This window comes from Pseudochaenichthys georgianus, chromosome 10, assembly GCF_902827115.2.
Source record: "Pseudochaenichthys georgianus chromosome 10, fPseGeo1.2, whole genome shotgun sequence".
Taxonomy (NCBI): domain Eukaryota; kingdom Metazoa; phylum Chordata; class Actinopteri; order Perciformes; family Channichthyidae; genus Pseudochaenichthys; species Pseudochaenichthys georgianus.
Window position 1 is genome coordinate 1,627,801 of NC_047512.1, and position 12,500 is coordinate 1,640,300.

General features: G+C 44.2%; 1 protein-coding gene across 1 annotated transcript in view; it reads right to left on the reverse strand.

Annotated features, from left to right (window-relative positions):
• Positions 1-12,500, reverse strand: part of htr4 (5-hydroxytryptamine receptor 4) — a 193,088-nt gene that overhangs the window by 60,952 nt on the left and 119,636 nt on the right. The window contains exon 4 of the mRNA XM_034093032.2: positions 9,242-9,442. Coding sequence (XP_033948923.1) covers positions 9,242-9,442 — 201 coding nt within the window. The remainder of the gene's footprint in view (positions 1-9,241; positions 9,443-12,500) is intronic.

Sequence of the window (12,500 nt, forward strand, 5' to 3'; positions counted from 1 at the left end):
TACAAAGAACCTTCAGAGTGTAATGTAGGGGGAGTAGAAGTAGAAGTATATTAGTATTAAGTGGAAATACTCAAGTACAATAAGTCAACAAAGTACAACTCCTAAGTGAATGTACTTCCATCACTGCGACTGCTTGTACTTTAGCACCTGGAGGTACATACTGTGTTTTTGTGCTTTTGGGACGGGGGGGTCGGTCAGGCTTCAGCCTGCACACTTGCAGAACCCGCCTGCCGCCTCTCAACACGTCTCTCTCACAAACCCACACAGAGAGAGGGTCTTCTGACCTTTCTGAATGTCACAGATCGCTGAGGCGGCTGAAGGCCACGAGGGGGTAATGAGCAACGGGGAAATACCATCGCTCGCTGACCACAGAGGGGAACTGGATTCACTGTAATACGAGAGTTCAGGATTGACCACGTGAGATTTACAAATGAATCAGATGACCTTAAAGGTGGGTTAGGTACGTTTCAGAAACCGGCTCGAGATACACTTTTTGTTATATTCCATGGAATGCTCTCAACATCCCGATAGCAATGAATATCTGAAGTTCTTTGACAAAAAATCCATAAAAAATGTCATCTGTAGAAGCCGTAATACTGTAAAAAGTACAACCAATCGGATTGGATGGCCTACCTGCCTGTCAGCCTTCCATCGGGGCACAAACTTATCTCGTGCCCTCATTGGTCAAGCCCTCTGTTCGTGTGTGTTGGAGGAGGGGCTCTGTGAGGAAGTGGCAGATTTTCTCCGGTTGTGTATTTTCAAATTCTAGCGCACTCGAGCTGGTTTCTCTAAAAGTACCTACCCCACCTTTAAATGTGTCAAATACGACTTTAAATATACCTTTTTAATTATTCCTTTCATTCTTTATAAAGGCATTAAAACGATAGAAAAATACAACTTCCATCTTCACTACTTCCAGCTGGTTGGTGGAATTCAAAGGCAGAGTGTATGGATGGATATTAATAACTTATTTGCAGTAAACATTGACATACGTTGCCCCCACAGGAGCTGACACTCCACACGCGGGAAGGAGGTCACGTGTTCTGAGCTCTGGACCACGAATAAAGGCATCGTTAAATCACGTTGTGCAGAACGAGTCGCACCTGAACTGCCGAGATGGCAAACCTTATTATTGCCTTCCTTATTTCACAAAAGGCAAAAAGAACAGAGTTAATATATGCAGGTGAGTGCCTTGAATCTGTGTCGCCCAGTTCTCAGCTCCTCAGTGCGCCACAGGCTCGAGGAGCTGGGTCCACGTGCGATGTTCATCCACGACACACAGATGTGTCTTTAACCGGACTGAGGAGTATTGTGTAGCGCTGTCAGTCTGTAGCGCCTGCTCCATTGTCCCTCGCAGGGATGCAGTGCATGCTGGCAGGCTGTGAGGCGAAGAGAAGAGGCAGCAGGGCGATAATGAGATGCAGAATGCGTGCAGGCGCGGCTCCAGAGCGGGAAGCCACACATTCACCTCGCTCCAATTATTTCACTTTCTCTCTCTGCCGTTTATTTCGGGCAACTTTTTGAGTTAATGAATGCGTCGTCCGGCCCTTTCACCTCTCGACTCTGTTCACGCGTACGGTTCGTCCGGTTTAACACGAGCAGCATAGTGAATAATTGAAGTCACATGCAAGACCTTTTAAGACCCTTTCCATACACTTTAAGACCTCATCGCCACTTTGAGTTCTAACCGGTTACCGTGGTGACACACTTCACCTCACATTGACTATATACAGTATTGATTGTCCTTCCTCCTTATCTTCCAACCGTTTGGACGCAGACTTGCATTTCCCCATAACGATGTTGCTTAGCAACCGGCGTAAACGGACCTTCGCACTATCAAGCAGTGAGCGTGCGATGTCCTGTTCAGACGACCTCAAACCCAACGGGATGCCGTCAATAAACTCCACAGGATCACACGACACGCCTACGCCATGACTACATTCAGGCAGACGGTAGAACACGACCTCTCTGGACCATTTAGATACTTACTGACAACAAGATACACAATGTAACACCTTGGGAAATGCCGTTTCATATTTTTAATAGCCTTAATTTTCCTTAAATTGATTCATCAACTATCAATACTTTCTAAGACCCCGCGGACCCCCTGAGCACCTACTGTCTGCAATGGTTTTCCATGTCCTGTTGGTGACGACAGGATGACATGTTTAATAACTCTATCGTGTCGATGGTGTCGATGGCTCTGCTTTGACACACTATCACCGCACTGAAGCTCAGCGACCGGCCCGTCTGCAGACTACAGCTCAGGTGGACAGTTTATAATAACTCTCACTGCCAGAAGGAGAAGCTCCACAGTGTTAACGTGAAACAGAGGCTCTGTTAACCTGCCCGCGTGCTGCTTAACTAGCGGACGTGTGATACCGAGCTAACTAGCTAATGTTATTTATTTATCAGAATAGGTCGTCAGCTTCTTTACAAGCATGATAGTGTCACCGATGTTTCTACCGAGGTAGCTAGGGAACATTAGCTACTTAGCTAGTTATGGCAAACTTGATGGCTCTCATAATATACATTAGATTAATTATGTGAGTTGAATAAACTACTCACATATCTAAATGGTTGGTTCATCCTGAAAATCCAGCACTACATTTTAACAATTAACTTCATTTCAACACGTTTTTTTTGAGGATGGATATTCAAAAAATGAAATACAAAAAGAGTTTACATTAAAACTAGGGCCGGGACTTTAACGCGTTAATTAAGATGAATTAATTACACAAAAATTAACGCGTTAAAAAAATTAACGCACTTTAATCGCAGTTATTTTTGCACAGCGGAACGTTTCTCACTGGATGAGTTTCAGGCGTACCGATTATACTGGAGCACCAACTAACGTTCATGACTTCAGCATGGGACTTCAAACAACAACAAACCACGGTGAACAATAGTCAAACATGAACGAACAAGCTGATGAGACCGCGTTGGTCGGCCCCGTGGATGGGACATTTTGTTTTAAAAAACGGACGGGTGGAAGCGTCGACAAGAGCACGGTTGTGTGCAAATTATGCAATAAAGAATGTGCATATCACCGCAGCACATCAAGCCTAAAGTATCACCTAAATGCAAAGCGTGTAGCAGCTAGCATGTAGCAGCTAGCATGTAGCAGCTAGCATGTAGCAGCTAGCGTGGACGTTAGCCCGACTCCGAGTGCAAGGAACCACACCCTGAGAGAATAACCAGCTCCCTGGCTCACTGACTGCACTCGACTGTCGACCACTTGGAGTAAGATCCATGTGGAAACTGCTTCTCACTGTTCTCAGGTCAAATATGTATATTTGATTAAAAATGCGATTAATTTCGATTAATTAATTACAAAGCCTCTAATTAATAAGATTACTTTTTTTAATCGAGTCCCGGCTCTAGATAAAACCCATTTTAAAGGTTTTTGGGGGGTTACATTCTTCTGGTTACTGTAGTTATACTTCCGTAGACACGTTGCTAAAAGCAGCTTTCATAAGCGTTTCAAAAACAAACAAACAAACACAATTCTGTCAAAAAGTTGGTTTGGCATCAGGCTCTCTATTTTCATCAATATCTGTAATCAAGTATCATCGAATGTCATCCCAGTTATCCACGCAATCACGTTTACGCTACGCATGGCTGTGTTTCCTTCCCTCGCTCACTTGATCTGGCCTCTTCTCTCCGGTGTTGTGTCCTCTGTCTGAATGCCGCGTCTCCTCTGAAAGCCTTTGTGTTTCTGCATCCTTTTTGTGCTGGTATTTTTAGTCTTGATTCATTTCCATTCAGCGTCTTCAGCTGACAGCGGCTGAATGAGAAGCTTTATCCTGCAGCTGTTCACTTATTTCCTATATCTCACTTTCTCTCTGCATTATTCTGCATTTCCCCTCCCTTTCTCTCGGTATGCCTCACCATCCTTTCTCTTTTCCCCGCCACGTACACAAGCTTTTGTTGCTTGAAAGCCAAGCTCTTAAAGCCCAAAATCACTGGGGGCAACAGATGTTTCTTTTCTCTTTCAATCTGCATTTCCCCTTCAGCTTTTAGCTATTTCCTTTATTTATATGTTATTAGTATGCATGTGCATCAGCCACAGGGACCTCGTGTTAAGGGGGAAAGGTACAACGACTCAGATGAGGAAAGGTAATAGTGTTTTCTCACAGGAGACGTTTTGACCAGTAAGGCAAAGGAGTACAACATAAAATAGAGAATGGCTGAATCCTATTTGGAGGCTTAAATACAACAGAGTCCAGTTGGCAGAGTTAGTCCATATAGGCTTGCCATAGTTTCTTTTGCACTAGAAAAGTCCTGATTACATTGTCTCTGCTGAACCTGAAGCACTGCTAGCAGTCAGCTATATTCAATTTAAATATATACTTGCAACAGTAATCTAAAACAGTTTTCAAATATGTGTGGACATTTAAAAAAAAAATTGCAATGCTAATTGAGTTAGCTTGTCAATGGCATTTCCAATGTTACGTTAACAATTATGCTAATCCATATTCAGCTGTATGTAATGTATGGAACTCTCGTGTTTTAAACGAGTGTCATCCTTAGTAACGGTCTGTCATCCTTAGTAACGATCTGTCATCCTTAGTAACGATCTGTTATCCCTGGTAACGGTCTGTTATCCTTAGTAACGGTCTGTCATCCTTAGTAACGGTCTGGCATCCTTAGTAACGGTCTGGCATCCTTAGTAAGGGTCTGTCATCCTTAGTATTATGTGGCATCATTAGTAACGGTCTGTTATACTTAGTAACGGTCTGTTATCCTTAGCAACGGTCTGTTATCCTTAGTAACGGTCTGTCATCCTTAGTAACGGTCTGGCATCCTTAGTAACAGTCTGTCATCCATAGCAACGGTCTGGCATCCTTAGTAAGGGTCTGCCATCCTTAGTAACGATGTGGCATCCTTAGTAACGGTCTGTTATCCTTAGTAACGGTCTGTTATCCTTAGCAACGGTCTGTTATCCTTAGAAACGGTCTGTTATCCTTAGTAACAGTCTGTCATCATTAGCAACGGTCTTTTATAAAAAAAATAGCAGACGGCAGAATGTTCCGAATTGACCAATCAGCATTGAGTATTCAACTGCCTTGTCATAATCAGGAATATCTTCACCCAAGATGACATGAAACGGATAAAAGAGCACTTTTAGATAAGATAATGTAAGATAATATTACAAACAAAGTTGCCAGTCACAAGAGAACACATCTTGCTGATATTTTCATAAAAGTTTATAGAATGGAGATTTCAGAAGCCAGTCATCCCCTGAGCTTCTCCATATATCCTGGGTTCTGTAGTGCCTCCCAAACCCCATCCCCTCAGGAAGCCTGTGCCTCCTGTCATCATTGTAAATAAGAATTTGTTCTTAATTGATTTTCCTGGATAAATAAAGGTTCTCCTACTACTGCATATGCTTCAGGTCTTTTTGTGTCCGTTGATGTTTACGTGTTTCTGTAATGCTCCGTCAACAGCTCGACGGAGCGTTCGTTTTTAGGACAGGACACATTTTTCTGCATTTATTGCAGCGACAGTATTTGACAGCAGTAAACAATAAATAAAATGTGCTCGAAATGTTTGTCATTTTGGTATTTTTCTCCAAATTCTTGTATATGTTGTTCCAGAGGTTTCTCATTGTCTCCATCTGTGTTTATTCCATGTCTTCTCTTCCAATGCACGGCGCACAGATGCTTCCTTTGAGAGATTCATAATGAAAATAATAAAATTCCAGATGATTTTCTTCTTGTTTCTGAAGCTATAAATTACATCATCAGCATTCCCTACTTTCCCCTGCATATGCCTCAACATGTGTTACACCCGGCTTCTGTTTCTGTTCAGCACATCATTAATAGAGCGGAGGTATTGATTGGTTCATAATGAGATATGGATTTGCTGGTGTGGAAATTAGGTACCTTTAATGGGATGAAGGCTTTTGGGACAATGAGGGAGAATTTTCCAATGTTTGTGAAAACATGAATACTGTATGAATATAAGAAACATCAGTACAATGTAATGCTTGGTTTTTCGAGATGATACGTGATTTCTAGAGCTCTGCAAAAAACAGGGATTCCTTATATTAACACAAAACACACAACTGTGACAAAGAGTCATACACATATGGGTATTACGTGTCCCTTCCAGTCAAAGCTTCTCCAACATCAAAGCTGCCTAAAAGAAGCTTTGTGATGTTCAGAGGAAGTGTATTTTGAGCAGATCCTTGAGGAACACCTTCTCAGAGGATTCATGAGTGTTGAAGGAAGGCTGCACATCTGAGCTCCTTCTGAATTATTGTATCTCTTTGTAAGCTCTTTCAAACCTTTGAAATGTATCTTTCAGCGACTAAGCTTCCGGGCTACCCTTCACCTTTTGTCTCAGCTGATTATGGCGCCCACGATTAAGACCGTTATTATTAATTTAGTTCAGTAAGACTCTGCAGCTGCTGTTATTGCTTTTTCTTGTGGAAGAGAGACGTCAGTAGTTAGTGCGTGCCCTGCAGGGTTCAGTTACCCTGACCCTAATTACTCAGAGTTACCAGCGAAGCAACTGCCTCTAAACATTTCAGAAGTTCACCATCAAAAATATCTCCAGTTTGTATGTTTCCCATCCCATCTTGTTTTCTCCCAGATCATAGTCTTTCCTCAATTGATTCAAACCTGTGAGAAGCATCGACACCCCTAGATGTAGACGATTCTTGTTCATTCGGTACAGAAACCGCTAGATTCCACCGGGTCCGTCTGTGGTGCGTTACGCCCGCGTGACGGCTGCGCCGCGGCGTCCACACGGATAGCGGCCACTCTAGTCAATGGGTGCTATTCCACCAGACGCGTCCCATTACGTCTCAGAAGCGTCCCAGAAGCGTCTCGCCGCTGGGCTCCGCTCGAAAAAGTCTATTTTTCGACGCGACGCAGCCGTAAGGTAATGTCGGGCAGGCAGGAAGTGGAACGTTCAGAGCATATATATATATACACACACACACAAACTAATGTTGCAGACCCTATCCCTCCGTAGTCTTTCAAGTAGGAGAAATGCCAGCGTTCTCCTCCGGTTTGCAGGCACTGTGTCAATTATATAGAATCATTATGATGATGAATGCATTTTTTTACCACTAAAATACAGCAACGCATCTTTGATTCATGTCGTTTATAACTGGGATATTATAATTGTTATTAACTTTGTCTGCACAAAGTAGCCTGTCCACAAAAACTGACGCTCCGGTTCTGAAACGCTCCTGAAACGCGCCCGGTGGGTTATGACGCCGGAGGAGGCCGGATCAAAACCGCGCCGCAGCCGTAACGCGCCGCAGCCGTAACGCGCCCAGATGGACCCGGTGGACTCCAGGGGTAAGGCTTTCCAGAAGCTCCCAGCAGGTTTCATAACCTCTGCAGCTGCTGTGGTAATGTTACAGCTTCTTGTGGAAGAGAGACATCTGTAGTGTTTAGTGCCCTGCAGGTTTAATTACCCTAACCCTAATTACTCAGGGTAACAGCTAAGCACAGTTGCAACTGCCAATACAATTGAAGGCGTTTCTTTAAGAGCTAAAAGACTTCTGACACAAAACGATGTGCCCATTCAGGCGGATGTCAAGGGCTCCAGATGTCAAATAGTCTCCCCATCACTCCTGTTTGCCTCGCTGTAGTTCAGGGCGCCCTCGCCCCGGGCGTTTTACCCCTGCTGTTCCTGTTCCTACTCAGAAACTTTAATTACACGTTTTCCTGCCCTCGGACAAATCCTCCTCTCAGACCTCTTTCACTAGGATTTGCATACTCAAAGTTCTCTTATCATGCTATTGATAGGCAGATATTATATCTCTCAGATATATAAACATATATAAAAAACATCTCTATGATGTGTTTTTCTCAAAATACCAAACAGATCCTGCATTTTAGAAATCCCTGTTTCAGAAAAGACACGACGGTACGGGACAGACCAATCTGAGTAGGGCGACAGGACGCTCATCGACGGCCGAAATCGGCTCGGGGTGTCCGGGCCTTAAGACTTTAAGTGTGAATCTCTCTCTACTTCCTGAATTTGCTTCATGGTTTTCACTTTCTTTGCTTCATCTGTTCTGTCTTTATTCAGCAGGTGAACCATACGTTCATCAAAGAGTGTGTGTGAGCTTAACTGTGTGTGTTAAACTGAAACGGAGCATTTCCTGTCAGCTCAGGTTTTATCCCTGCTTTTCAAACTGTGTCTGTGCTCAGTGTTTCAGCGTTGGGTTCGAGGCTGAGTCCGCTTCATGGAAGGCAGGTTTTTACTATCAATACGATCATTCCTGTGATAATTGCTGTTGATGTGTTTTTGTTGTTGAGACGTGAATCACTTTTTGAAAACGAAATAAACGACCCAGTTTGATCATCAGGCTCTTAGAGTTGCAAAATGCACTAAAAGCTGAATCCAGATTTATTTTCGCTCTCATTTCATTCCACTGAGCGGAGAGCAGGAGATCGGGGGCGGGGCTGAATGACAGGAGGCGGGGCTTAAGGGGAAACTCAACTCCGCTCTATAGAGAGGCGAAGTCCCTCCCCTTCCGGTGGAGCTTCAAGGGACCTTATTTCGGAAAAATCATGTATTGAAGTCAATGGAGAGAGAAAGATTATCTTTTGATCCCGTTCGAATTGTGCAACGAATTACACACATGATGTTTGTCAATTTAAAAGATAATTTTGCAAGTGCTCAATTAACTACATCTCCCGTCTCAAAGGACACACCAAGACGGCCGTCACGTTGGCACATCTCACTTCTTTCTTTCAGAACGAGGTGAAAAGTATTAAAAGAGGTGAAAATCACTCCAAGTCTGGGCGCGTCGAGAGCTGCACACACACAAGGGGAGTTAGTCGGTTCCGTGAGAGCCAGCATGCGGGACCGGGACTCTGGGATTTGTAGTCTTTCTAGTTGCGTCTTTTTCATAGTCTTATATTTCAACAGTTTTACGAAAAACTGTGACTTTTTTGACATGGAAATAATTATTTAAGATTGACAAACATCATATGTGTAATTCATGGTACAATTCAAACGGGATCGAAATATACGTTTTCTCTCTCCATCGACTTCAAAACATACTTTTTCAGAAATAAGGCGGGACTTCGCCGCTCTATGAGCTACATACGGGTACTTCCGCTCCAACAGACTGGCATGACGGGTAATTTGTGACACTTTGCTCTCTACAATGTCAGGCCATGTTGTCCTCATGCGCCAGCTCTCATAGGAGTGAACAAGCCCCGCCTCCAGGTGTATCCAGTTCTTATGACACACCCATGGGTCTCACCTGTCCAGGGCGATGCAGCAGAGGTGCAGGATGGAGGCGGTGGTCAGCAGGACGTCCAGAGCGGTCCTCACCAGGCAGAAGGTGTCCCCGTAGATCCAGTGCTGCGTCACCAGCTCGATGGCTCCGAACGGCATCACCAGCACCGAGACCAGCAGGTCCGCAAAGGCCAAGGACACGATGAAGTAGTTGGTCTTTATCTTCCTGAGGGGGGAGACATGTATTTCATATATATTTATATAACGTATGAAGAAATGGAGTTAAAAAAGAATGCTGTCCAAATACATCGTTTGTTTTCGTGCAGCTTCGTTAGCGTTGAGTCACAGTCAGATTGGCACGAACAAACCCATTGTTTTTATTAACAAACAACGAAACGATAGTGTTAGTCCTGTAAAGCAATCATAGAGAAAGCCACACAGCAGCTCCTGATTGGTCCTTGTAATCAAAATACAAACACAATCATGATGGACGCTGGGGCTTCCTGTACACGTCTTTGTTTTTAATTAAATATGAATTAAAGCAATATCCTGAACGACAGAGGGCATAGCGAGCGGCATAATTCAGTGTGAAGTCTGCGAATACTGCACTAAAAACATCCCACATTGCGATCAATGAAGTAAATCCTATCTTATGACTTCTGAACGGAGAGGCTGATGTGAGACGAAAAAGAGGAAGAGAGGGGAAGTCTTTAAATACGTCAAATAAGGGAAAAGTACGTCAATAATGATTGATCATGAAAGTGTTCTCAAAGCTGGTGAAGGTGCAGCTAGTCTGAAGTACTTTGTAGACTGCAGGGTAGCTGGTGAAGGTGCAGCTAGTCTGAAGTACTTTGTAGACTGCAGGGTAGCTGGTGAAGGTGCAGCTAGTCTGAAGTACTTTGTAGACTGCAGGGTAGCTGGTGAAGGTGCAGCTAGTCTGAAGTACTTTGTAGACTGCAGGGTAGCTGGTGAAGGTGCAGCTAGTCTGAAGTACTTTGTAGACTGCAGGGTAGCTGGTGAAGGTGCAGCTAGTCTGAAGTACTTTGTAGACTGCAGGGTAGCTGGTGGAGGTGCAGCTAGTCTGAAGTACTTTGTAGACTGCAGGGTAGCTGGTGAAGGTGCAGCTAGTCTGAAGTACTTTGTAGACTGCAGGGCAGCTGGTGGAGGTGCAGCTAGTCTGAAGTACTTTGTAGACTGCAGGGTAGCTGGTGGAGGTGCAGCTAGTCTGAAGTACTTTGTAGACTGCAGGGCAGCTGGTGGAGGTGCAGCTAGTCTGAAGTACTTTGTAGACTGCAGGGTAGCTGGTGGAGGTGCAGCTAGTCTGAAGTACTTTGTAGACTGCAGGGTAGCTGGTGGATTCACTCCAGGTGGAACTAAAGTCTGATTCAACGCTTGATTAGATTTCACATCATTCATCCACATCTGAGAAGTGACTAATGGCGCTTTTCCACTGCAGGGCCTCGCTCGGCTTAGTACGGTATGGCTAGGGCTCGTTAGGCCCGGCTCACTTAATGCTGCGTTTCCATTACAGTTTAGGAACTGGGGCAGTAACTATAGTAACGCAGTGTAGGCGGACCACATCAACCCTAACCCTCACAGCTCCTCGTATCTGTTCAGAAACTAGACAGAAGTGAAACAAGTACAAACCACAGACTGCCTGTGTCATGGAGAACACAGTCGCTGGTTTATTTATGTCTGTAGGCCGTTGTTGTGAGTGTGGACGGTCGGAGCATATACTGCTATGTTAGCCCAGCCGATCTCCATTCAGAAAACACGCATTTTAAAAGGTGTTTCGCCTGCCGACTCGTCAAAGCATGAATTCATGGTTTTTACTAACCGGTATCAGCATGTTTACAATTTACAAATTCTTGTTGTAGTTGTAGCCCCCTTGCCAGCGATTCTCTCTGTAGTTTAGCATGCTCAGCCCGACTCAGCCCGGTTGTTGGCCCGCTAAGAACCTCGATTTTATGGCTCCAGAAAGACTGTGAAATAGTACCCGCTAGCCGGAGCTACGCCAAGTGGAAACGCAACCAAAAACGGGCACGGCACGCTTAAAGCGAGCTCCGCGCTGTAGTGGAAATGCGCCATAAAGGTATTACATACATGTAGTGGAGTCAAAGGACGCCATCTACCTCTGAACTGTAGTGGAGGAGAAGTACAACGGAGCGAGTAAAACTACCTCAACATTGTACTTCAATACAGTAAATGTCTTTAGACCACTACTCGCGATGCAATATGTTTCAGGTGAACGGGAAGACAAAAACAAAACGGAGAGGAAGGGAAACGTCCCCGCAGTGAAAGCAGGACGGCAGAGAGGCGGACGCTTCAGGGAAGTCTCGAACGCTCGTCTCTCAAACTTGAAATGACATTGAAAGACAGAGAGATATAAAAGTGGATTCCTTCTTCAAACACAGCGAGGAAACACTGATTCCTCTCCGATGCTGAGACTCACTTCCTGCCCTCTCTCTGTGATACGAGCGGCTTCTCTTTATCGTAGAGAAACAGCTGCTGAGATAAAGAGACAACCATCACGATGAATAAACCCAGGAGGATTTACTCCCTCGTTCCTCTGCTCTGGGCGGGGTTTGGATTCAGAGACAGATTCCATCACGATATCAATTAATGATTTATGTTCTTAATTTTGTCCTCGTAGTTTCCATTCTTCAAGTTGAAATACTTTAATAGATGAACATCAGCATTTCCACTTTCTAAATTAAAGTCGTATTTTATTTAATGTTCTTTTGCTCGACTTCTTTAACGCTTTTTCTCTTGCAAACGTCCATGCAAGTATCTACCTTCATTAATACTAAACCGTGCAATATTCACACGCCTATTATACAGGTCTCAGATATATCCAGAGCCTGTCTCTGATTGGCTGAAACACCAAACGGATCATTGCAGCATTACCCATAATCCCCTCTGTTTCAGCCCTGTTTCCAAAGTGCTGATTCTCTGTCTGTTACTTCAGATGAAAGTAAGCAGCCCCTCCCCACGCCCCTCTGAGAGACATTTGGTTACAAAGAACTCAATGGAGCTCTAGAGGAGGTTCAGGTGATAAGGGGGGGGGGGGGGTTACCTTGTTGCTGATTGGCTAATGGCTACACAAGACAACACATCGTGATGACATCATAAAGTGTCCAAAATCTGATCAGCTCATTTTCAGACAGGTTTTTATAGAAATGGATCAAAAAGAGAGAAAATCTTTGTTCCTGAAAGTCTCTTTTCCACTGAATGTCTACATGACGTCTGTGTGTGTGTGTGTGTGTGTGTGTGTGTGTGTGTGT